General features: G+C 41.9%; 1 protein-coding gene across 1 annotated transcript in view; it reads left to right on the forward strand.

The window, feature by feature from the left end:
- Positions 1-4000: 4000 nt before the first annotated feature.
- LOC145410649 (sodium/mannose cotransporter SLC5A10-like) overlaps positions 4001-27767 on the forward strand; it is a 57141-nt gene continuing 33374 nt past the window's right edge. The window contains exons 1-4 of the mRNA XM_080280763.1: positions 4001-4126; positions 18742-18813; positions 19687-19791; positions 24360-24419. Coding sequence (XP_080136889.1) covers positions 4001-4126; positions 18742-18813; positions 19687-19791; positions 24360-24419 — 363 coding nt within the window. The remainder of the gene's footprint in view (positions 4127-18741; positions 18814-19686; positions 19792-24359; positions 24420-27767) is intronic.

Genomic DNA, 27767 nt, shown 5'->3' on the forward strand with positions numbered 1-27767 from the left:
TCAGTTTTCAGGGTTAAGGAGCTAGGATGAGCCAACCAGTTGTTATGTGATCTATTCTTCATTGCAAGAAGGTCATGTATGCCCTCAGCATTTTCATCAAACCAGCCATTATGGCGGCAAGTGCAGAAGTCTAGGGTTTGTTCTGTAGTGGTTTGAAGCAGTGTCTTAATGTTCACCCACTCTGCATCTAGGTTTGTTGCAATGTTGTTCGTATCAAGTGGTGGGCATTGAGACAGTATGTCTGTAACAGTGCTGTGGAAGGTGTTACAAGTTGCCACATCCTTTAAATTACCACAGTTTAGTTTCTTGGTGGATGATCTGCAGCGCATTTGTAGACATATAACTAGTGTCAGTTTGGTGACTATAAGGTTATGGTCTGTTGAACATTCATCACCTGTTATAGCTCGGGTTATAAGAACTCTTCGATCTCATCGTCTTACAATGACAGACAATTAGGTGCCAATGTCTAGGTCGTGGGTACGTCCATGTGGTCTTGTGTTTATTGTTAAGTTGAAAAATGGTGTTCGTGATGACCACACTCTGTTTTGAGAATAAGGAATGCAGGCTAAGGCCATTGTTGTTCATGTTACCGACACCATGGAAGACTATTATGCTTGGCCAGAGGTGATTATTTTTTCCTGCTCTGGCATTAAAAATTCCAAGCAGGGACAGGTACTGGGCAAAAAGTAGCAGTCAAAGAGTCATAAGAGGAATCTTTGACGGTGTCCTCAGAATAAAGTGTCGGGGCATAGGCACTGATGAGTGCTACACACTGACCTTAAGAGAGTAGTATGCGCCAAGACATCAGCTTTTTTGATTTACCTACAGGTGATTCTTGGATATTCTGTAGTAGGTTGCTTCGGACTGCAGAGTCATTACTATGGTTTCTTCTTACATTGTCAGGGTATCCCCTCCAGAGATACGTATACACTTCTTGAGAGGCGAGTCTCAGAGAGGGCAAACAATGTCAGTTTTATATCTTTTCAGTTCCTAGGTCATAAAGGCAGTTCTGCGGCGTGGTCGTGTGTCGTGGGCAGTATCTAGCAAGGTTCGTATATTAAAGAATCAGAAGGATTCTTTTATTTTTTCGACCGCATTGTGAGATGCCTTACGAGACGCGGTTATCTGTCCAGGTGGTGCGGAGCAGCAAAGGTCTAGGTTACCTTTTCCAAAGCTCTCCCCGCAGGGATAAGCAGTTGGGCGTCCGCTTCCAGGTGTTTAGTCACACAGGATGCTGCCGAAGGCATGACCTGCGCCTACGCCATCATGCCAGCGACCATTTGGCCAGTGCCGCTTATGTGCAGGACTCAAGCTAACGATTTCCAGCCACATCAATGACCTGTCATTGTCACCCTATCTTGTCGGCAGAGGTCTTTCGGTTTTGATGAAAGATGAAATGGGAGGTGAGTTTAGCAGTGGGCTTGCGCAGTGAATGGATTTGGTGTGATGGTGAGGATGCGCATTCCATACCACCACATGACTTGGCCCTTCTCAGCCTGTGATAGTGGCAAACGTGGCACTGAGATTCACCACATACCATCTACTAAGCAGGGATGCAGGAGTCTGCCGGGAGCTCTGCCTATAGAGCCCCGCCTTCCGTGGAACTCCACTCACAGATTTTTCGTTCGGAGTTTATTTCTGTAACCTTAACACATCCAAGGGCAAGCCACAAGGCAGTGGACCTGAGAACACTTAGTCTGACTCCTCACTGATGCCCCTCCAGCACGGGTAATCCTCTGCTGAGTCCGGGGGCGATCTTCCCCCGCTGGTACGGACCACCAGATTTATGGGGCACACGAGCCCCCCACCACGACAAGGTTGTTCCACGGGACACACACACACACACACACACACACACACACACACACACACATATATATATATATATATATATATATATATATATATATATATATATATATATATATATATATATATATATATATATATATATATATAAATCCCCCAAATAAATAGTACTGTGCAAGTCTCATAAATTGTATAAAATTCTCAAGTAATCAACTAGTAAAAAATTCTCGCGTAAGCAGAACAAAGTAATCACACAGTACAAATTACACAAAAACTGAACAAACTTTTCACACAAACATAGAGCAGAAAATCCTCACACATAAACGAGCAGTGCAAACTTCTCACGCAAATCTTGCATAAAAATTCGCAAGACTGTTATTACTTTTACATTTAAACACTCCCCAAGACATCTGCCTGCCTGTCGTTATTGCAACATATTATAATCGACACCAGTTGTGACTTTTAACCCAACTTCAAGCTCGAGATAGTGACGTCATAACAGGCTCGTGTGATCGCATGCCATGTATCATCATATCATGCTGTTTACCATCCATACAGCCTACATTAAAACGACGTCAATTGAACTCTTTACGTCATCACGGAAGGGTATACTTTATACGGGAAGCGGGAACGTTTATGGAGAAGTCAACACCACTCACGATAAAGTCACAAATCACAAAATCACTCAGAATACCTCGGGTGCATCCTTGGCTAATCCTGGCTAATCTTGATTAACGAATATTTTGAGTTGCGTTGCTCGCGATAACGGGTAACCAACCGATAGGGAGATAATTTTTTTTTTTTATAAAAATTAGTTTAGATAATTTTATTTTTTCCCTCGCGATAACACCTCTGATCTAAAGCCAGACGTCTTAATCCAGGAGGGGGGGGGGCCACAGACAGATCGCCTCCATAGCACCATGTTCTCCGACATCAGGCTACCTTTTCTCCAGCTCACACCACTCTTATTCATATACCTTTCCACCCCATTCCTCCACCTCATCCTCGGTCTCCCTGTCCTCCTCCATCTCACCCTCGTAATCAGTCTCATTCTCCCTTCTCTTCACATGACTAACGTTATATAATGCAAATATTGTCCCAACACAACAATGTGACTAGGTAGAAAAAAAAATACGCAAAAACACGCCCAGACTCTCGATGTGGGGCAGATAATGAGATTAACGTTTGACCCATTTCTTTTTTTTATCTTTAAGCCATCACCTTGACTCTCATCTCTCCCTTACCTCTCCCTCTGATCTCTCCGGCCTTCCTTACGTCATGTGACCGGTATGTTTCGGTGCCGTAAGGTCAACTGTCAGCTGAAAACCTACAGTCACGACCTTACCGACACAGTTCATTCTATGGCAGCTACTTGCAACTCACCGGCGTGATATCGATTTTATCTTCGAATTATGTTAGTACTGAAAGCCGAGACGTGAGAGTTACCTGTTAATGGATATTTTCGGAAACTTGACTGATGAAAGTACTAGAATTAAATATCTTGGCTTATTTTTGCAATACGCAATATTTGCATTTCTAAAAGTTGCCAAATACTGACAAGCTATTGCACGTCAGTCATGAAAACAGCATAAGTACAAGATACATACTCAAGAAAGCGGAAAATATGTTTAGGAGAGACTAATTATAATACTCTGCTGTACTAAATTTCTGAATTAAACAAATTATTATGAGCTTCTTGTAATGTTTTTGTATCATGTTGCCACATATCGCCATTAGCCATCCCCTCTGTCTTCCTCCCTCCCTCCTTCCATTATTGCCATGTTAAGAATTTCGTCTACTGCTGGAATGAAAAACTTGTAAGCATGTAATAAAGAACTGTGCAAATATGAAGTAAGCACCTGTGGACCTTGAGTTGCCAATTTAGAGGTGCCACTGTAACATTTGCCTCACTAGATGTAAGATTTTTCCATTTAGCGACACTGTGTAACGCCTAGCGACATAAAAGCAAGTGGCGTTATAGAGCTCTGGCAAAGTTTTAATGTTGCTGTAGAGGAATGATAATGTTTCCAGCGAGAGTCTGGATTTACTTTTGCGTTTACCGACTCTGTAGCGATATTCAAAGGCAGAGTTTAGCGGATGGATTTGGCAACAAAAAGAGACTGGCAACGCGAGACGGCGGTTGGTGAGAGTGCCAGACTGCCAGTGTGAGTGAGGGAGTGAACGTGGCGGCATGGAGTCAGCCAAAATGCAGGAACATGAGGGTGACCCGGGCCTGATCGGCAACACCATGCTATCTGCCTGGGATATAGTCACCGTGGTCATCTACTTCATCCTCGTAATGGCGACGGGAATCTACGTGAGTGGATCACTGTTTCTGGATTTCTGGTTTGTATTTAGGCGCACGCTGTTGGTTGTGTGGTTACCTCGAGTGTTTATAGATGCTGGGGTGAAGGAACGACATGCAAGCGTGCAGGGTAAGGAAGAATGGGAGGAAATGCAGGAGGGAGGAAAAGAGAGAAGTAGGATGTAAGAAGACGTGGAGTAAGTTAGAGGGAGATAAAGAGAAGAGGGGAGGGAGAGAAGAGGGAAAAAACAAGTGTAGGAAGGCAGACAGGGATGTAGACATGGAGGAATGAGGAAAACGGAAGGAAGAGAGGGAGAAAGGGAGGGAGACAATTAAGGAAAAGGGAAAATAAAGAGGAAGGGGAGAAAAAAACGAAGGCTGGAGGATAATGTAGGAATACAGGGAAACCAGTAATAAGGATAAAGAGGAAAGTGAGAGTGAAGGAAAGAGTGGTAGGTAGGGAGACACGGAGGAGTGGGTAATATAGGGGAGGAATTTGAAACGAAGAGATTAATAAGTCAAGGAAACGTTGGAGAAAAGAACAAAAATAAGGAAAAAGGGATGAGGGAGAAATGAAGGCTTGGAGACAGAGGAGTGGGGGGAAAAAGGGAGATGATGGAAACAGGAAGTAGAGGGGAAGAATGAAGAGTGGAAATATGGAGGAAAGGAGGGGTGGGAAATATTCAGTAAATGGAAATGGGAATGAGAGGGCAGGTGGAGAAAGAGAGGGAGAGGAAACGGTGGAAAGAGGGGGGAAAAGTGGAAGGTATATACATGAAGAGAGGGAGAGCGAGAGAAATGATGAAAATGCGAAGAAGAATTGAAGGTAGTGGGAGGGAGAGGAAATGATGGACAGAGGAAAGGGAGGAGAAATTAATATAAGGAGAGAGGAAGGTGAAGGAAGGAGGAGAAATTGAATGACAGAGAGAGAGAGGAAATTTATATAACGAGAGAGGAAGGTGAAGGAATTGAAGGACAGAAAGAGATGGAAAGAGGAAGAAGAGGGGAAGACACGAGAGAAAATGGTGGGAATAGAAAGGAGAGAGAGAGAGAGAGAGAGAGAGAGAGAGAGAGAGAGAGAGAGAGAGAGAGGAAATATGGAAAGAGGAAGGAGAGGGAAGACACGAGAAGAAATGGTTGGAATAAGAGAGAGGGGGGGGGGGAAACTCGAGGGAAAACGTTAGGAATGGCAAGGAGAATGGAGAAATGGAGAGAGGGGAAACGATGGAATAATGAGGAAAAGAAAAGAAAAATAGAAGAGATGAGGGAAGGGAAGTGATGGAAAGAAAGAAAAAGAGAGGAAGATTGGAGAAAGGAAAGAGAAGGAGGTAGGGGTATGAGGAGAGTAGTGGCAGGTAGAAGGAAGAGAGGAAATGATGAAGGGAGAGATGGAGGAAGAAGGGGGAGGGGAAGAATGGAGGAAAGATAAATGAAGAAGGAAGGGAGAGAAGGAAAATTCTGGAAACATGGAGATCAAGTAGAGGAAAAGAGAGAGGAAAAAGAATGGAAATAGATCGGGTAGAGGAAGGGAGAGAAGGGACATGACGGAGGAAGGAAGGAGAGATGGAGGGAGGTGGGAGAGGGGAACACTGAAGGATGGAGAGCTTGAGGAGGGGAAATGATGGAAATGGGAAGGAGAATAAAGATGAGGATGGGGAAGGAAAAAAAAAAACGATGGAAATAGGAAGAACAGGGGAAGATGGAGAGGGAGATGAAGGGTTAATGAAGGTCATGTGGAGGAAAAGGAAAAATCTGGGGAAAGAGGAAGGAAAGGGAAAGGTACGACGAAGAGGAGTGGAAGTGATGACAGTAGGAAGGAGAGGGGAAGGTTGGAGAAGGGGGGGAGGGGAAACGATGAAATGACCTGTATTAGAGAGGGAAAGGTAGAGGAAGGTAAGGAGGAGAAATAATGACAGTAGGAAGCGGAGAGGAAAGAGGGAAAATGGGAGGGAAGGGATGAAAATACCAGTGGAAAGTTAGAGGAAAAGAGGGAAGGAAAATGATGCTAGCACAGATAGGAAGGAGAGGATAAGGTCAAGGAAAGGAAAGAGGGAGGGGAAAATGACAGAAACAGGAAGGTCATGGAAAAGTTTTGGCGCTGTTAGTTGGTCAGTACAGGTGTGGTGAAGATCTAGCTAAGTCAAAACCTTCCTTCAACATAAACAAGTACAAGAATGGAGACACCTGCCACTTTCACATACCTGGTGGGTTTCTGCGCAGGTGCAAAATGTTCCATGGGTACCATAGTCACAATTTTGATCCCACCCATCTAGCTTTACCTTAGGAACGTTAGCTGCCAGTCGTTTTCTTTTTTCTTATACTCATCTCCCCCTCCTCCTCCTTTTTTCTTACTACTACTACTACTACCACCACCACCACCACCACCCATACCACAGAAATAAAATATCCGGCAACTTCTTCACAGTGAGGACTTATTTTTTTCCAGACAGAGTAGAACAAGGGTCGGGGAACTTCATAGGGTAGTTATTATCCCAAAATTTATTTGAGTAAATTTAAATTACCCCGAAACTTCAAAGAAAAAAAGAAAATAGCCACGTCTGTGCACACGTCAGTAGTGCGGCGGATAAGCAACAAATATAATGATACATGATTTTACATTTTGTTCACTAAAACTTACATCATGTGTGTGAAAAATCAGTAATAATCAGCGCGCATTACCACTCGTACTGCATGCATTACCCCAGAAATTTTAATTTACCCCATTTTAGGTAAATTACCCCTGTTCCCCGACCCATAGGGTAGAATAGTAGCATACGGTACCGTACCTTATTTATCTCCACACGTGCTGAGAAACGCAGCAGCTTTTAATCAGTAACCTACGGTACCGTTCCTGTATCCCTGTCTTCTACTTTTCCATCTCATTTTCCGTCTTTGCTTCTTATCTGTCATATTTTGTTTTGTCAGTTTTTCTCCTCAGTTTTCGTGTTTTCTTTGTTATCTTCTTTTACACTTTCACTTCATGAGTTTCCTTCTTTGCTTCTTATCTTTTTTTTTTTTTTTTTCCTGCGTTTTCTCTGTCCCTTATCCTCTTCTAATGTCTACCTCTAAACGTATTATATGTTTTCTCCACCTCATTATCCGTCTTTGCATCTTATCGTCCTTGTTTTTTCCCTCGTCTTATGTCACCCATTATCACTTCCTCCTTTTTCCCTATCTCCCTTTTTATGTCTCCCCGTCTTCGTTTCCTGTATCCCTCTCTTCCACTCCATTTTGCGCATTTTCTTTGTTATCTCGTATCTCCGTACCGTATCAGTTTTCCGTCATTTCCCAATTCCTTATCTGTCCATTTTATCACTTCCTCTCATTGTCTCCCATCCATTTATTTCTTCTATCCTTTTTCCCTTTTATCACTTCCTCTCATTGTATCCCATCCATTTATTTCTTCTATCCTTTTTCCCTTACCTCTTTTTACGAGTCTTCCTTCTTATTTTTCGTCGTTTCTGCATTCCTTATCTTCCTTCATATCTCCATCTCTGTATCTCCTCAGTTTCTTTTTCTTTTTCTTTTTTTCTTATGTCATATTTCGGGCCCTCCTCCCCCTCTACTTCCCTTTTATCTTCTCTCTTCAAATTATCTTGATTTTGTTTTTCTTTGTCCTATCTCTCTTCCTTCATTGACCCCTCCCCTAAAAGAAGTTTGCCCAGGAGAGAGAGAGAGAGAGAGAGAGAGAGAGAGAGAGAGAGAGAGAGAGAAAATCGTCTGGAGGTAGGAGGAACTAGCCACTTAAATGAATCACCTGATGGGTTTAGGGAGGAGAATCATGGTTAGAAGTACAGTATTTCTCTCTCTCTCCACCGTATAAATCGACACACAAACAAACGTTGGGAAGTTGGTAATCACGGCAAACGGGCTAATTTAATTAAACTGTTTTAGTCACGCAACTTTAGCTCAAGAAACTTTGTGAATACGGACCAGGAAGCTCTTAACACCTTTTCCCAAGTGATTTACTTTGCATATTACACCTCTTCGTCCTCTTCTGTGTTACTTAAACCATTCTAATATCACCCTGCTTTGCATCAGTAACGTACAAAACGATATTATCCAGCCATCCAAAAGTAAATCGCTAAGGAAGAGATGTTAGGAAGCTTCCTTAACCGATGAGAATACCCACAGTGAGAATGCCGGTACGAACCAGATGACGTCCGGAAATGTTGCAAGATTGATAGGGTTTTCAGCTGGATGTAAGTGATTTCAGTGTGTTTTTTTTTTTTTTTCGACATGGCACTTAGGAAAGGTGTTTTATAGTGCAGTCGTAGCTGTACTGTATAAGTGGTGAGTTCTTAAAAATGACCTCTTCACGACGATGACGAGCTGGCAGACATGGGGTACAGGGCTCTTGTTTGGCGAGCCACAGCTCGCAAATGCGAGTATTTTTTCCCTTCAGCGAGTCGCCTTTTGGCGAAGAGACAATACATCCACTTCAAAACCCAGTAAACTACAAAATAAGTAAATTTCACTTAAATGAACAAAAAAGCACGTTGTGATCGATTATTCTTTCCTTGTCGCCACTGTGAATGTTTAAAACCTCATTATATGATTCTAATAATCAAAATGTGTAAATAAATATATTTATTGCTCGTAAAATACCGGGTATTTCAGTTCGTAATCAGTTTGGTTACTAAAAATTGATTTGGCTCGTAAATCTGAAACCCTAGGAGCCAAATGGCTCGCAACCATCAGCAGTTAGCAAGAGCCCTGGGATAATAGTAATATGCAATAATAATAGTAATAGACTATTACAGGGTTTTCAAAGTAATAGTAATAGTAATAGATCACAATATCCTGGCTGTAATAGTAATTGTAATAGTAATAGAAGGCAAAGTAATAGATAATTGTACTGTATATTACTTTCCCATTACAGACACTTCTTTAATACCGTTTACCATCACCAATAAAAAAGGCCTTCTAACCTTGGTTACCTGTTGGCTGCTGTCCAAGCTGCAGGTACACCACAGGAGACCGTGCAGAATGGAGAGTGGTCAACAGGCCATCAGGTGATCTAGACACACTTGTGCATTCAGTGGAACAGCCTCCCAACGTTAATGAAAATTAAAAACCATTTTCAGTTTAATTAATACCGTTATCATAAATAATATATTAATAGTAATACTAATAGATGACCAAGTAATAGTAATAGTAATAGATGACCACTAAAGTAATTAAAATAATAATATAATAGAGAGCAATTGAAATTAACAGTAATAGTACTAGTAATAGAAACCCAGTAATAGACCCCATGTCTGCCAGCTGGTTTCTTCCAGTTATTATTTATGTTGGCTCCAGGCGATTTGATTCAGTTTTAGATTTGCTTTTCGAGCTGTAGGGTTTAGATATAGATACGACCTTCATTAACCCCTTCACAGCCAGAGGTCTCCCCTAAGCTGAATAAAACCGTCTGTAGGTAGGAAGACTTACGGTATCATGGTATTCTCGACTGTTAAGGAAGCTCCGTAACACCTTTTCCAAAGCGATACATTTTCCATACTACACGTTGCTTCTCTAGTAGGCTATGTTGTTTATGTCTTTAACATGAACATAGAAGTCTATCTATCTATTGCCAGACGCCTCAATCCTATAAGGGGTGGCCACAAACAATCGCCTCCTTGACGCCCTGTACAGTATCACCTCACTGCCTTGCTCCCAGCTCACACACCCCTCTCTCATGTACCTCCCCATTTGTCGGCCAAGAATAACAAATACGTGACTAATAATGATCTGTATGCAGAAATAATGCGGTAAGGAAAAGGTGTTAGGGAGCTTCCTTAACCGAGGAGAATACACCCCTTAGTAAAGTTCGTCACCTGTTTGAAGGGGTTACAGGATAGGCTAGGGGCAAGGGCTTGGGGTAGGGGTACATAGCAAGGCCGCACGTCCGGTTTTGCGTAAAGTTAATAGCCTCTTTTTTTTCTTTTCTTTTTTTTCTCCACCTGCTCCCGGCCTCAGCACAGTACGGTACAGTAGACAGGTTTGGTCAGGCACTCTCCTTGATTTAGATTTTTGGTAGTTTTATGTCGCTAACCATGCTTTTGTTAGTTTTCTTTGACTTCATTCCTGGTATGTGTTTCATTTTCTTTGTCTGATTATCCATATCTGTATCTGTCTTTATATCTGATTACATACAGGTACAAAAAACATACCGGTATATTGATAGACATGTGCAGGGGAAACTCAGCAAGTAGCGCTAATTCTCTCTCTCTCATGTATTTCGTTCTCTCAGTATAGATAAATTTAAGTAGCACTCTTACTGATAAGAGAGAGAAAGAGAGAGAATGACTAGAAGGTTCTGTTGAATTCGATAACCTCCCCTCTTGCCCCCCCCCCCGCCTCTTTTTATCGCTACCCATATTCCCCCTACGTTACCTCCCTCTTCCTCTCTCCCCTCCTCTTTCTCTGTCCTCCCTCCCTTCCCCACCTCCCTCCCCGCTCCCTTCTACCCTCTCTTCCCCTCCCCCTCCTCCTGCTCACTCCCTCATCTTCCTCCCCCCTCCCCTTCCCTCCCCACCTACCTTTCTCTCCCTCCTGTCCACTGCCTTCCCCGCCTTCTACTCCTCCTCCTCCTCTTCTGCCTCTTTCGCTCCGGCTTGCTGTCTTCCCTCCACTCCCTCCATCTCTCCCTCCCCTTCTCTTCTCCCTCCCTCTCATTCCACCACCTGCTCACTTACTCTCGATTCTCGATCTTTCCCTCCCGTCCTCCCCCACCCTATTCGTCCTTGACTGTCTCCCCTCCTGTTTTCTCTCCATCTTTCTCTTTACTCTCTTCTGTCCTTCCTCGCTACTCCTCCCTCATTCCCTCCCTGTGCACTATTCGTCCTTGATTCTCTTTCCCCCCCTCCCTTTCGCATGTTTTTTTTACTTCTCCGCCTCCTTCTCCCTCCCTACCTTCCTCCCTCTTCTCTCTCTTAACCTTTCTTGCTTTACTTTCCTAATCCTTCAACATGTAGAATAAGATCTCGTAGTCGTAGTCTGCTCTGTAACAATCAGTCTCGAAAGGACCATGAAGTCTGTTGCTGTTTGCTTTCCTCCGTAATCCATTGTACTTGGTATGCTCAGCTTCATGTCCTCTCTCTCCCCTCTTCCCTCCCTTCCTCTCCCCTCATTCCTCCCCCATCCCTCTCTCCCTCTCTCATTACTACTACTCCCACTCTCGTCCTTGTCTGTCTCCTCCCTCTCTCTGTCTCTGTCTGTCTGTCTCTCTCTATTTGAGACCTCCCAACACCCTGTGCTTGCTCTTTTTCATTCTCCCTCCCCTCCCCTCTCTCTCTCTCTCTCTCTCTCTCTCTCTCTCTCAGACCTTCCAACTTCCTGTGCTTGCTCTCTTCATGCTTCGTCCCCCCCCCTCTCTCTCTCTCTCTCAGACCTTCCAACTTCCTGTGCTTGCTCTCTTCATGCTTCGTTTCCCCCCCCCTCTCTCTCTCTCTCTCTCTCACAGACCTTCCAACTCCCAGTGCTTGTTCTTTTTTCATTCTTCGTCCCCCCCCCCCCTCTCTCTCTCTCATGTACCGTATATTCATTTATCACCGAATCATTTTAACCACCTGTGAGTGAGTCATAACCTGCGTCTTAACACTACGGTATATGGTACTCAAATCACTTTAACCGGTCCTAAAACTGCCATCCCTCCATCTTGAATGCTGAGTTGTGGCAATATATTAGCACTAGATTACAATGCTACTCACGAAGAAGCGCTACGGAAAGGATGTAGAGCCGTAGCACTGTCTCTTTCCCAGCTACGTGAAATAAGCTGCAAAAGGACGAAAATCTGGGCCAAGTTTGGGAAAATGAGATGTACTGTCCTGTCCCATGCAGCTGGTAATATATTCTGGCTAACTGCAGACGATTTTATGTATCTGAGTGGGTCATAGGAGCCTGAGAGTAATTTAAATCTTTGAGATGACGTTTTTAGATCTCGCAGTCATCGTCAGAGTTCATTCTCATTTTTTTTTACGATTTCATAAATCCTGTTCGTGTTACTTCCGGTATTATTAGCTAGCTGTTGGCGGGAAATAATAATAATAATTATAATTATAATTATTATTATCATCATTATTATTATTATTACCATTAGTGTTATTGTTATTATTATTATTTTGATAGTGGTGGTGGTAGTGGCTGTGGTGGCATTATCTGTTGTATTAATTAAGCTTCTCATGGTTTGGACAACTCAATTTATTTATTACGCAGGAGATTGAGCTGAGATTAATAGGAGCTGAGATGGGGTCATAGGAGCTGAGATGGAGTCATGGGAGCTGAGAATTGGTCATAGAAGCTGGAGTGTAGGGGAATGAGAGAGATTATATGTGTTTTAGGTGGAAATCTCAAGTGTATTCCAGTATTAGAGATGATGAGTGTTTTATCGCTGGGTTATAGGAGCCTGAGAATGCTAAGGGGTAGAGAGACAGCATTTGAGATTATCGAAAGGTCAAGTGTATTCCAGTATTAAAGGTGGTAAGTGGTTTTTGGTGGGTAGTAGGAGCCTGAGTGAGCAAAGTGGTGGAGAGATGCCTATTGACTATATAGAAAGGTCAAGTGTATTACAGTATTAATGTTTTAACCCGTTAACTGCTCATGGCTGATTTTTGGAGGTGCTGTGGTGCTCAGACATAAGGGTAAAACTGAAATTTCCCAAAGGCCAAATTTTGTCTTAGGAATTGAGAAAACACATGCCAAAGTATATAGTAACGAAATATTAGCTCAATATTTACCCTGGTAAAGCTTTGGAAGAACATCGAAGTGTCTGATACCATATTGGAATGTATAGTTTTCGTTTTCATTTTCGGTTTCGGTTTTGAAGGCTCCAACATGCTTGCATGCGTCGGCCTTGGTCACCATGGCGCTATATTCGAAATTCACGTGCGCGGCCAGGGCTGTACTGTGCAGTCACACTCGGAACGGCCCAGGCTGTATAGAGCAGTTAACGGGTTAAGTGTTTTTCGTGGGTCATAGGAGCTTGAGGGAAGGGAAGTGGAGATAATTTATTATGTGCTTGCGATGCGGATAGGTCAAGTTTATTCCAGTATTAAAGGTGCTGCTTTGTTGTGGGCCGTAGGAGTCTTGGGAGTGTTTAAGTACTGTACACATCAGCACTGAGCGTTAGCTTATCAACGTCTGCTTACTCACCGTCTGCTACACAAGCAGCTGTGATTAACCCCACTTATTTCTCCTCTTCTTCCTCTTCTCCTCCTCCTCCTCCTCCTCCATTCATTATAATTTCTCCTTCTCCTCCTCCATTCATTATATTTTCTCCTCCATTCATTATCAGATCTCGTCGTCTTCCATTATAATTTCTTTTCTTCTTAACCCAGCCCAGATTTTCGTCCCTTTGTAGCTTATTTTACGTAACTCATTGAGAATAAGGCAATACAACGACCATGCATCCTTCACACTTCCTCGTGACTAGCACAATATTCTAGCATCAGTCTTCTGCTACTGCTCAGCCTTTAAGATGGAGAGATGGCAGTTTTAGACAAAGTTAGGGTAAGAGTATATACAGTAGTCACGGACCCATATAGTCGTTGGTTAAGTAAGCTCCTAAGACCTTTCCCTAAGTGACTTATTTGGCTTATTATACCTTACTGTTCTCCATGTTACATAAATCATTCTAATATCGCTACGCCGTATATATAACGTGCAGAAGGATAATAACCAGCCATATTCAAAAAGATGAATCGCTAAGGAAGAGATGCTAGGGAGTGTCCATAACTGACGAGAATGGCCATGGGGCTAAGGCTGTATCGAAACCCGTCAGATCGGAATTATAAACTGCATAAAATCGTCTGGTGGAAACTTATTACAAAAAAAAAGAAAACGATTTGGATCTGATGGAGTTAAGGAGTATCTTTAGTATGAGAGGCCTTTCAAAAATAAATATCAGCTTGTGGCCGTGAGAATACCCCCCCTCAAAAAAAAAAAAAAAAAAAAACATTAAGGAGAAAAATGTCAATATGTATGCAGTCTGATTGTCACTGCATTAAGAAACCAATATCATAGCTTTGAGAGGCAGTTCTTTGAAAAAAATCGTCTGGTAGAAATAAACGATAAAGGATGTCACACATGCCAGTGGTTTAATACGGCGAGCATCGCGATTAAAACACAGTCACCAAATTAAAGAAACAAATCCTTTCGTCTTGAGAGGCCTTTCCAGAGTTGATCCTACAGTCGGGTTGTTGCCGTGAAAACAAACTTAAAAATGACTCCCCAGATTCAGGTGGTTAAATATATCACTCGCATGCCTCCATATTAATACTTTTAATAGTTGTTAAAGAAACTAATCCCTTCCCTCACAAGAGGCCTCTCCCAAGTTGATTAAAACTCATATTGCCGTGAAAAAACAAACTTAAAAGGACTTACCGAGATTCAAGTGGTTAGATATATCAGTATCACATGCATTCCGATGAAAGCAAGTCACAAAATTAAGCAACTGACCGAAAAGGAGATTCGAATATGCCGCAGGCCTGGCACCCGCCTGTAGGCTAGGATTCTCCCGCCTAAATTTGCAGCCAGTGTTGCCGTATAGGGGTAGCATATATAAAGAGGAACCACATTTTTTTTTTTTTTAACTATAAACATCATACTGTAGCTAATTTTTACCAATAAATTAGTTTCTTATTTTTTCACAATATATTTCGTTCTAATTGGTATTTATGAAGATGCTAACCATTTTTTTTATAAACATATTTCACAACGGTTTTCATATTTTTCACTTTGTTATTCTTAATATGATTTTGAAGTGCCTGATACTATAAATGAAGACCAAAGTATATACTAGCAATTGCTGTATAAACGACGTGAACTTTGAGTTTATAAATACCGTCCGCACTTAGGATTTAGTGCCATATTCCAAGCTCGTATTCCCGTTGGTTAAGGAATCACCCTAACATCTCCTCCTAAGCGGTTTATTTTTTGGATATGGCTGGATAATATGCTTTTGTCCGTTGTTTATTTAGAATATGGCGATAGACTATATAATGGAAGGATGTACGTTATGTAACAGAAAACGGTAAGGTGTAATAAAATAAATCACGTAGAAAAAGGGATTACGGAGCTTCCTCAAACGACGAGAATACGCAGTCGCAGGAGAATTCTATCCCTAGAGACTTGAGATATTTCGTAACACCTCCTGTTGAGCGATTTATGCTGCACATTACCTAACATTAGATTTTATGGTATTTATAGCGTACTGGGTTTAGTGATGCCGTAACACCTCTTATGTCATATTTACTCTTAAGTGACTGGAGAGGAGGCAACAACGAATGCCTTGTCCCCCCTCCTCTCTCTCTCTCTCTCTCTCTCTGCTTAAATATACCGCACATGCATTCCCTCCCCCACTCGTGTCGCATAAGTCTTTATTAACGAAAAAGGTATGCAGCGCAGCCTGACTGCTGAGAGAGAGAGAGAGGGAGAGAGAGAGAGAGAGGAAACCTGCTTGATAACCTCTCCCCTCTTCCTCCACCCTCCTCTCCCCCTCCCCTTCTCCCTATGTTTATTTTGCTGACTCTTCCTCCCTTACCCCCTCCCTTCCTTATCTCGCATGCCTCTCCCTTCCCTTTCCCCCTTCCTACCTCCTTCCCTCTCTCTCCCTTTCCCTCTTGCTTCTCGATCTTTCCGTCCTCACTTCCCTGTCCGGCTCTTCCTTTCCCCCTTTCTCTCCCCTCCCTCCCTTTCCTCCCTGCCTCATTTTTTTTCTTCCTTCTCCCTCCCCCTTCTCTTTCCCATCCTTCTACCTAGTTTACATTTTTCTCTTCCTTTCCCAGTTTCTCTCCTCTCTAATGTGGTTCCTTCTGCTTTCCCTCCCTTTCGTCTCTGGATTTTTTTCTGTCCCCTTCTTCCCCCTTCCCTCCCCTCCTCACCATTCTGAATTTTTCTCTCCCTAACTCCATCTCTCCACTTTCCTCCCTGTTGTAAAATTCTCTCTCGATTCCCCGTCTCCTCCCATTTCCATTCCCCTCTCCTCCCATTTCCTCTCCCCTCCCATTTCTCCTTTCCTTCTTTCTCTCATTCCTACCCCTTCCTTTCTTTTTCCTACCTCGTTCCCACCCGTCTTTCTCTCTCTCCTACTTCTTTCCTCCCTTTCTCCCTATTTGCCTCTTTCATCTTTCCTCCCAGTTCTGGCTCTTTCTCTCCCTTTCCTGCCACTCTCTGCCCCTTCCCCCCTGTTCAAGATCTGTCCAGAACACGAGAGAGAGAGAGAGAGAGAGAGAGAGAGAGAGAGAGAGAGAGAGAACCAACGTATGGGGGTAGAAAGAACGTCAACGTGATATTGGTGAAGGAAGAGGGAGACTAAAAGAAAAATAAGTATGTAAATAAGGTAGGAAAGCAAGAATGTGTTAAAGACATTATGACTAAGGGGTCACGAGAGACAGAAATGAGAAAAATATGTAGAGGAAAATATATAGGCGGAGAATATGTTTAAAGGAAAAAAAAATAGCCTGTAGGAAAGCAAAAATACACTGGAAGGACGTCAGTGGTAAGGAGTTAAGAGAGAGAGAGAGAGAATTACACCTCTTTTACTCGGCCCAAAATTGCTTTCTTTCCATTTTGTATGCTGACTTGTGACAACAAAGTCAGAATATGCCAGTCGCGAGGAAGGAAGGGATGTCGAGCCGTAGCATTGTTGTTTTCAGCCAGAGCTACGTGATATAGGTTACCAGAGGGCGAAAATCTGTGCCAGGTTAAGGTGAAAGGAGTAGAGGACTGTTTCTTAACCTTTTCCTGCAACAATTTCAGTGGCCCTTAACGTCACACGGATAAATTGCACCAGAAATAAATCGAGGTTAATACAGGTGATGACAGAATAATTGATCGGTAATATAACATGCTTACCTTAAATTTTCTTTAATAATATTTTGACAGCCCCCCCAAAAATATAACTAATCACCTAATACTACATCACAAATTTGTGGTTGTTGATCATTGTACGTTCATATATAGGCTAGTTAAAAATATGTACCGTACAGATATTTTGGTTTATGCCTCCAGTTTACACACACACACACACACACACACACACACCAGTGGTACCTTACGACTGTGCTTGACATCGAGGTGGTGCTTGGCTTGGAAGTCAGTGATAACAATTTTATACTGCTTCACTCTCAGTTAGGTACACTAAAAACAGAAGATTCCACTTAATGAGTGGTAAAGCAGGCAGCGACGCAATGAAGTGTTTTGGTAATCTCAACCGCCTTCTCCCCAATAAAGCCTAGTTTGAATCTTAGTACACTGAGCATCTCGTGTCCTTGGTGCAGTCACTGATGGGACTACAAAGGAAAGTTGAGAGTCACTACAGATCCATGCCGACCTACCGGTACTGTAGTTTGAGGTCGCGAGATTACTTGACTGGCGGGGGGTCAAGGGGTCAGGCGGGAGAGCGGCAGGACAAAAATAGAGAAAAAGAGCAATATTACGCCAAGTACCTCATATTATTACACCATTACTGCTGCTTTGTGGAATTACGTGATAGTTCTCCTTGATTTGACACAATAATCTTCCATTTAGCCAGTTCGTGGTGAAAATCAAGAGACGTGATTTCATCATTCTTCTGTTGGCGTCATCTTGTTTTTATCATTCTGTCTTATTATCTCTTCTCCCTCTTCTTATCTCCACTCCTCATCTCTCCTATCTCCCCATCTCACAAAGACATTGACTTTCACTCTCTCCTTGATCGTTTGCCCTCTTCTTCCCTCATTGTGTCTCCTTTCTTACTCTCTCCTCCTCTCGTCCCCTTCCTTCTTGTCTCTCCCTCCCTCCTCTTCCATCCCTTCCTTCCCCATCCCCCCCTTTTTTCCCGTTCCTTCCCTTCCTTCTTCCCTCCCTTCTTCTTCCCTCCTTTTCTTCGCGTCTCTTCTCTTCCCTTCTTTTCTTCCCTTGCCTTCCCTTCTTTTCTCCCCTCCCCTCCCCTCCCCTCTCCTCCCCTCATTTTCTTCTCTTCCCTCCTCGTCCCCATACCCTTCCCTTCCCTCCTTTTATCCCCCTGCAGTACGTCGTCGGTAAAGGAGTAAACCCTTCAATGATGGTAACAGCTTTAGTATTATTCAGATAAGGCCAGACGATTTTACTTAGTTGAAAGTGGTTCACAGGAGCCTGACCAGTGCCTCAACTGCCATATATATTGTTTTTAAATCTAAAGGTGGAAAATTTAATCGACCACTTGAAATAATTGGCCAATTTGTACCATTATCCATGGAAGGAGCAATCTAGGCCCCTGTGCGCCTGATGATGGTGATGATGATGATGATGATGATGATGATGGTGGTGGTGGTGATGGTGGTGGTGGTTGTCACGATAACGAGGTGATGGTGGTGGTGGTCATGATGATTCTCTCTCTCTCTCTCTCTCTCTCTCTCTAATCTAAAGGTGGGAAGTTTATTCGACCAGTTGAAATAAATGGCCAATTTATACCATCATCTTTGGAAGGAGTAATCTATCCCAGTGCTCCTGATGCTGCTGCTGCTGATGATGATGATTATGTTGGTGGTGGTGGTGATGATGATGATGATGTATGTCTGCTCGGAAAGGTGGATAGATGGAAAGACTCACCTTAATATAGCCTTTACCTTCAATCATCTTCTACGAACTAACTTTTTTTTTTCCTCTCTCCCTTTTTGCAGTCAATGTGTCGTCCAAACCGAGGAACAGTGGCTGGTTACTTTCTGGCAGGACGATTTATGTGGTGGTTACCGGTGAGTAATGGTAGCTGTGGCAGTGGTATTGAAAGGAGAGGGAGTGGTGGTGGTTTTGGTGGTAGTGGTAGTTGTGGCTGTGATGGTAGATATGGCAGTGGTAGTAGATGAAGTGGGATTGCTGGTAGCTCTGATCGTGGTGATAGTTGCATTGGCAGTCGGATTAGCAGTATTAAAGGCTGTTTAATACATGGCAGTGTATTGCAACATTATATGTATGTGTAGAAGATTAGTGTATAGTTTATCCAGTGTGGAATCAGCAACCAACTGATGACACACAGTCACGAAGGTCATCACAGCACGTCGTCACGGACATCACCCACACCCGGTCAGAATTATGACTCAAATATTTTTTGTGCCCAGCTTGCAAGTAGCCATCTACCCATTCAGCTGTTTGTGAGATCTGCATCTCCCAAGACAGGCTGTGAACTTGGCTAGATCCCCATGTAAGGCAGTGCTGTTTGGGAGTCTTGAGTGTTTTTTAAAACATCACATCATTCTCTATACGTGTTACTGTCACTTGAATAGGCCATTTCTCGTAAAAAAAAGAAAAAAAGAAAAAACGGTTATTAACATGGATTTCACATGGCAGCAGTCTGCTAGTGGAGCATCAGTTCACCACAAGGTACGGCTCTACAGGGGCAGTTGCTTACTTGTGGTTGATGGGTCTGCTCAGCTATACAGACTGGGGTTACTCAACAGCAATAACTTACCTAGCTTTTAGCCCTTACTTGGAGTGCCATGTAAGTGCCACTCCATGAAATAATAGTTGTAGTAGTAATAGTAGTAGTAGTAGCAGCTATAGTAGTAGTAATAGCAGCTGTAGTAGCAGTAGTAGTAGTAACAAAACTAATACTATCCCTTTTCTTGCAGATTGGAGCATCCCTCTTCGCCAGCAATATTGGGTCAGAGCATTTTATTGGTCTGGCGGGGTCTGGAGCAGCCGCTGGAATCGGTGTAGGGGCCTTTGAACTCAATGTGGGTTTACTACTCACATACTACTTACTTTGTTACTTAATTATTTATTTGATTTTTTACTTACTAGCTTTTTTACTTACCTACTTATGTTTGTTTTTACTTATATATACTTTATGAGATAGTATATATGTACTATGTAGTACCTCACAATATTGTGTGTGTGATGCTTTCTGAAAGAGAGTGTGCTTTACTATATCTATTTATCTATAGCTAGACGTCATAATCCTGCAAGAGGCGGCCATTTGTCTTTGTGTTTGTTGTTTTATGGGGAGGGGCACTAGCCCATCGCCAACCCACTTGTTGACATGTAGGGAACACATATGGATTGGTTATATGGTTACCACCCAGCTTTGTAAGTGGTTTCTTCCTTACAGGCAACCATTAGGCTTGTCACTCACTGTAAGGCCACCTGAAGGGGAAAGAAGTGTAAAAAAAAATGACAGGAAAGATGGAAGAAATTGGAAGAGAGGAGGGCAGATGCAGGAAAAAAAATTATGAAAGTGAAGGAAGAGGTAGGCAGCACCGCATCAAGTGAGTGGACGATGATCACCACCACCTACCACCAATATGCTTTACAGTTCCCAAAATATTTCATCCAGTGTTTCAGAAAGTGGAGTACACAGAGATTATATTCTTGTCTGTACATAGGAGATGGAAAGTGTTTTATTTATTTATTTATATATTTTGTTTGTTGCTGGATATCTTTTTCAGTGCAGTGTTTCCTCTGTCACCATTTTTTCACATCTGTCTACCACCTAGCTTTGTAACTGTTTAGCCGCCTCATCATCATCATCATTATCACTTTCAGAAGATGTGGTCAGGGAAATCATATCAGTGGGTGGGAGGGTGGGTTAGTATCGGTATGTCATTTTCAGTTCACTTTTGTTCCAACCAGAGCCAGATGATTTCCTTCACCTCTGTGGGACATGTCTGGTAGTGAAGGGGGGTTAAATATAGCTTTCATAAGCCCTTTCACTGCAAAAGGTCTCCCTGAAGATGAATAAATTCATCTGGATGAAGCAAGAATAAATTAGTAGAATACATCACAATTAAAGTGTTTATTAGAAAAAAAAAAAGTCCAGATAATGCATTGTATTATGAAGAAGAAGTACTTTGAGATGGTTTGGTCAGGTAAAGACAGTTGAGGAGAGACTAACTAAGAGAGTGTATGAGAGTGAGGTGGAGAGGTAAGTGAGAGACCGATGATGAGATGGAGGGATGGTGACATGGAGGTGATTTGTTTGTGATCATCCTTTCCTGGATGTAGGCATCTGTCCATAAATAGGTAATGAGGACTGATTATGCTAGTATCTTGATGAACTCCTTGAACTCTGTGCTGATGCAGGCCCGCAGTACTGTATATCCTGGTGATGGAGAGGAACACCTTCATGTGGTGACACAGATATGGCCAAGTGGTGGAGCTGCCAGGTTATACAAACTATCCTCAACTTCCTCCCAGTCCCTCCTAAAGAGGCCAGTGGAATGTAGAAGATTAGCAGTGTGGCTTACAGTCCATGAGGTTCATATATATTTTTTGAAAGGGAAAGGTGCTCAACTCTATTGGATACGTTTATGTGAAGCTACAGAATGTGGTGAAAGTTTTTCGCCTATCAGATAGAGCCAGGATTACGGGGCTTGAATGATGAGTGAATGGAAGCGTGGCCCATTAGAGTGGGCAAACTTGGGCTGTCTGGACGTTGCTACTCCTCGCCCTGCCCCAGGCTGGGAAAGGAGGTCTGGATGATGATGATTAGAGGTGCTGAAAAGACTTTTAAGCCCACAGAAAAACAATCCTTCCAGTGATGGTGGCTATTATGACAACGATGATGATGATGATGATCTTATTTCTGGATCCCCTCCACCCAATATATTACTGGGAAAGAAGGTTGAGTTGATGATGATGATCTTATTTCTGACTCTCCTCCATCCGATATGCTAGTGGGAAAGTAGGTTGAGATGATGATGATTGACGATGATCTTATTTCTCAATCTCTCCCACCCGATATGTTAGTGGGAAAGAAGGTTGAGTTGAAAATGATGATAGTGATCTTATTTCTGGATCCTTTCCATTTGATACGTTAGTGGGAAAGAAGGTTGATTTGATGATGATGATGATGGGGATCTTATTTCTGAATCCCTCCCACCTGATATGTTAGTGGGCAAAATCCCTCCAACCTGATATGTTAGCACTGCCTTTTTTGGTGAGGGGCTTAGACATTGCCATTATTTAGAAGACTTAAGGTGAAGTATGTAGCACTTTTCATCCCAAAGCCACTCCTGAAATCAACCATTTGCTCTTGAGTGGGACTGAAGGCCACTCACATGATCCATGCACTCAGACTCACTAGAACACACACACACACACACACACACACACAGAAAAAGAAAAAAGGGACCCCTTCCTTTGTTGAGGGCAGTCTGTACTGTGTGTGTTTTCATTAGTCAGTGGTGTATCAGGAGTGTTGACAGTATTCAACAGATTAGTAATTTTGTAGATAAAGTGTTGTAACACTTCAGAGATAAAGGGAGTGAGTTCAGCTGGGTAAAAGGAGGGTCGATAAACCACCTGATTACAGTGTAGTTCATGTAGGGGCCCCTCTATTTTGGACTCCCATTAATCCAACTTTCATTATTCCAGCCTTCCAACCCACCAGCTTAATAGTACTCCAGCCCCTAGCATTTCATCTTTTTACTGTCCTGACTTTTCAGTACTGTATTTATTCCTTCCTTTGTCACAGTTCTTCGTTATTTATCCTAACAGTAGTTCGGTTTTATCCTCCTCCTCGTCCTCCTCAGCAGCGGATGGCTGGTAGGAATGCAGTGAGGGTACTCAGCCCATGCTTATTTTCATACTCTTTATCAGTCTTTCTTCTTCCCTGTCTTCTGCTTCACTGATACGAGTCCACCCTCTTCTTACATTATACAGAGGAGGCATCCCTTTCCAGCATGAGCGTCATGCTCACATGTCAGATTTTTGGAAACACTTTCCAACACCTTCCATTACACCAATTTTGTTACTTTGACTTTTAAGTATTCCAGTCATCTGCAGATTTAAATTTTTCATAATTGAGCCATCCCTGGAGATTTAAAAATGATACATAGTATTTTGGATGCAGCTTCTTTATTGTTGTGCAATGTAGATAATTTTCATCATCATCATCATCATCATCTTTTCCTCCCCAGCCAAAAATGAGAGGGGTAGGATTAAAAAAGAAAATAAATAAATGAAAACAGAACTACAATACATGTATTAACAGTGCCAACAATATGAGCCGTACATCACATCGCCCATGATTCAAGTACAGTATTTGAAATTCTTGGCTTCACTTCTGTGGTAAAAGCCATCACACATTTTTTATTTAAAGTTCAGAGGGAGTTAAAAAATATATATTAAGTTTTAAGATAACCTATAATGGTTAGAGAGAGGTATTTGGATTAAATGTTACACTGGATGTAACTTTAAAGGTCAGGCAAAGATAGTTTGTATTATGTAATTCTGGAGCCCCTATTCTCATAAGCTTAGGAGGCTTTCTAGCCTTGTTTCCATAGTGACTGAGGATGAAATGGAAGGATGGGTGGAGAGTTATGAGCATATGAGAGAGGGAGTGAGAGTTGGAGGAAAGGTAGCCTGGTAGCAGAGGACAGTGTGACATGAAGGCAGTTGTTTGTGTCTACCCCTTCCAGGATTAAGGCATCTGACAGCAGATAGGTAGATAGATGAACTCTATCTACATCTGGATGTAGCAAGAATATGAGTAATATTGTACAGTATAAGTCACCTGATTCGAGTTGTTGTTGTCATCAAGGTCATCGAGACCTGAATTCAATGGACTGTTGACTGAAATTGCCTATTTCTTGCAGTTCTTCTTCCTCCATTTGTGGCTTAGGGAGGAGAGTTGAGGGGCATTTGTATAACTGTATACTGGTGCCACTACATGAAGGGAAACCTTCCAGCACCTTGATTGGTTAAGAGTGAAAATTATAGAAGCATGATAGGAGGAAGACAGAGACTGAAATGGAAGGATTAAGTTCAGGAATTGCCCACATGTAGGGGCAATAGAAGTGGTGAATAATGATCTGTGAGAGGAAGTGTCGTCATTTTGTTTGAGCTTTCATGGATTTTAATTCTGGGACTAGTGTATAGCAAGAAATTTTCATAACATGATTCTGATGTACCAGTTCCATTATTTCAGTGTTCCTCTTGCTTATTAGGGATGAATTACGGTGGTTTGAGAGTTTATTATTATTATTATTTTTTTTAGGATGGGCTATAGAGAGAGAGATTTTTTGTTTTAAACACTGACATCGTTTTTCATTTTGTCCTTGCTGTCTCCTGATGATTATATTCAGCTTAGGACTTTTCTTACTGGAGGGTTAGATATGTCCACCATTAGGCTCACCACTCCCAGAGGCTAAACAGATTAAAGGGGTGAGATGTAGGGTTCATCAGCAGGTCGACTATGAGCGACCTTGCCCAAGTTGAAAAAAATTATCAAAGTAGCAAGAATACGTTTTAAAAGACATTGCTAGATATCAAGAGGTTGAATTAAATTTGCTTTTCATTCTAGGCACTGGTTCTACTACAGCTACTGGGATGGGTTTTCCTGCCCGTGTTCATCGCCAGTGGGGTGAGTACCTGACATAGATGATTTATCTTTTTTAGTGTATTTTTTCATGGGGCAGTGCAGTGAAATGCCATTTATCCATGTTCACACTGCTTGAGATTATTTTTATGAAACCCCGACTACGGCTATAGGTGTTTCACTCTGTCATCGTCTGAGATTAGATCGCTCTTTTTTTTTTTCACCATATCTCAGCTCTATGATTGTAGTGTTTAGCCCCTCATGTCTGGTAGCATATTTTAAATTATAGTTTTACCTCTTCCAATCTTTAGTGTCATTCCAGGCCAAATCACCCAGTGTTCCCCAGGTCATCATCAAAGAAAACTTTTAAAAAATTAACATATAGTACCATCAAGTTATACATATTTCCCAAACAATAGGTCAGTACATGCAGTAATTTCCAAGACGAGACCTTTTAAAAATCGAAGCAATTTTGATAAATGCATTTTCGTCAGAGTTTGGAGAAATATGTCTTGCATTCTATTATTGCTACAGGGTTCATATCCTTTGTCTAAAGCTGATATTTACTGAATTTTTCATTTCTGTTGTCAAAAGAGTCCAATTTCTTTTCACTGATCTTGCATAAAGCTCCAAAAATAGGTAAAAGGCCAATTTTTTCAAAATGTGCAACCACTGCTAGGCCTCAGTGCAGGATGGTGGTTCATGCCTGAGAGTTATAATTTCTTGTATTGTCTTTCATGGTGCAGGTTCACTTGCCCATGCTGACAAAAGTATTTAATTCACAAAATTGTAGCCATAAGGTGCAGTCAGAATTATTTATATACATATATATATACAGTACATCCCCCTAGTACGCGCCTATATGGGCGGCAGAGGACGTCGCATACTAGAAATTCGCATTCTGTGAATGCATAAACTTATGGGAAATATTACATATGGGCGGCACTCCCCTTCATGGGCAACCCTTGAAATGCCTTTCAGACCTAAGTATTGTACTATACAGGGAAACTATCTAAGACATATTACCTCACATAAAGTAAACCAACAAGATTATGGCTTTGCTAGGTAAATCAACAAGGATATGGCTTAACTAAACCAACAAGAATATGGCTGCTCACCTTTACCCGTTATCGCTTCTTGGGGGGGTAATGTAGCGTACTCGGTGTAATCCCGGATTTGGGCCACTTTTCGCTGCCCGTCTCACTTATAAGGAGTCCAATTTGTGTACTGTACTGTACTTAAAAAAAAAAAAAAAAAAAAAAAAAAAAAGTCCGCATACAAGGGGGATCGTGTACTTGGAACTCGCATTCTGTGGGGATGCACTGTATATATATATATATATATATATATATATATATATATATATATATCTACTGTACTTTCAAAGTTATGACCACCCAGTCTTAATATCAGAGAGTCTACAAGTGCACACCACACACTGCCATACCACCCTAATGACAGTATAGTATATGGTACTTATACTGAATATGTTGACTGAGGCTTGAATAGTAATCTTGCATTGATATGGACTGTTAAAATTAGTTTATGCCATTTGCAGATATGAAAACAATGAAGTGGCACCAAAAAAAAAAAAAAAAAAAAAAAAAAAGAGAGAGAGAGAGAGTGTTTAGATTAGCATTAACAGTTCAGTAAAAATCAGACATTTCGCACATGTAAACATTTTAGGTACAGCATGTAGCTTAATCTGTTTTTGAGTGGATTTACGGTTACCATAATTTTCCTTGTGCATCATAAGCTGAGGCATGTTTACCTTGAGTCATATTGGCTATTTTTGACATTCATGAGCCCACTGTATGTGAATAACAGGAGTTTTGCTGCACTGTCTCTTAATGAAATTGAATAGTTTGAATCATGATTTTGCTGTGTGAATTGTTTCAGATGGAAGAATTATACCCACATATGGAGATTGTGTTTGTAGTAATAGTAGTAGTTGCAACCCCAAGCTTATTTGAATGTGGACCTAAAGGACTGCAGGTTGAAGTTGTCTCTCTCCTGCAGCCTAGTATCCTCCATCTGGGGGACAGGGAGGGAACTGAAGGATATTTGCTTAATGTAGTTGGGCAGCTTCATTGCCTAGTTATATTGGTGCCACCATATGAAGGTGTCCATCTCCAGGACTGGAAATTGTGTTTACTAGGAAGATGCAACAGCTTAGACCCAGCTTGGATCTTCTTCAGCCCAAAATTGTGGAATCTTGTAAATACATACAATTTTCTTATGTGAGTTTGTCATCCACTGGATAGTTTGTGTTTTCATAGTAGCGTTATTTTTTTGTTCTTACATTAACTCCTCACAAATGCAGATTTGTGGACCTAAAGATTGGCTTGAAGCAGTGATATTAGTAAGTAAAATTTTATGCTCACTGTGTTGAAATATTTATTCAGCAACAAAGTAGCACAGTGTGACATTTATCTCTGGTTACTACAGTAAGAAGCTGCTAGGGGCTGTGTTCTCTTCAGTTTAGGTGGCATCGTGGCATCTCTTTTGTAGCAGTTTATTTTGCATATTACAACTCATTATGTTGAAGGGGGTTATGTATTCACCTATGTTTGTCTGTTTGTTTGTTTGTTTGACCACACGATATCTCCAAAAGTTCTCGATGAATTTCAATGAAATTTTGTGGATGGGTAGGCCATGGGCCAGGAAAGAAGTGATTAAATTTGGGGACGGATCTGGATCTGGATTCAGATTCTGCATTGTATTGGCAGAGATATGTGCTCTCTGAGTACTTTCTAGTTTTCTTGTGTGTTATTTATATCCATTTTATATCCGCGTTGATTGAATAAATAACATGCAGGAATATATGAACATTCCAGAGACTGTACAGTAATAAGCTGGGAAATGAGTCACGCAAGGGTGTCCTTGACAAACAAGAGACTGTGACTCTTAAAATGCTAATTCATGGTGGTTTCTGGGAGATAAAGGGAATATTGGTGTCAAGGTAAAAAGGCAGTAAAGAGATAAGATAAAGTTTATGAGAAGTGTGAAATGAAGGAAGAGGTAAGTGGAGAGTTGGGAGGAAGAGAGAGGGGAAAAAGGGTGAGAGAAGGAGAAAAGAGGAATGAATAGAGAGTCAGGGGGAAGGGAAAGAGGGAAAAGAGGTGTGAAGAGGAGAGGAGGCAGTGAAGTGTCAATACAGTACAGTATAAAGTTTACAGTAGTTATAGATTGAAAGGGAAGGAGGAGGAGGAGGATGGAGAGTTGGAAGAAGAGGGGAAGGGAGAAAAAGGTGGGAGAAGATAAAAAGGAGAGGAGGCAGTGAAATGATAAGATAAAGTTTATGAGAGGTGTGGAGTGAAAGGGAAGGAGGAAAACAGAGAGCTGGCAGGAAAGGGAAAGGGGAATAAAAGGTGAGAGAAGGAGAGGTGAGAA

Source organism: Coenobita brevimanus, chromosome 86 (assembly GCF_032717465.1).
Source record: "Coenobita brevimanus isolate Jiangsu-jjx chromosome 86, ASM3271746v2, whole genome shotgun sequence".
In the NCBI taxonomy this organism is placed as follows: domain Eukaryota; kingdom Metazoa; phylum Arthropoda; class Malacostraca; order Decapoda; family Coenobitidae; genus Coenobita; species Coenobita brevimanus.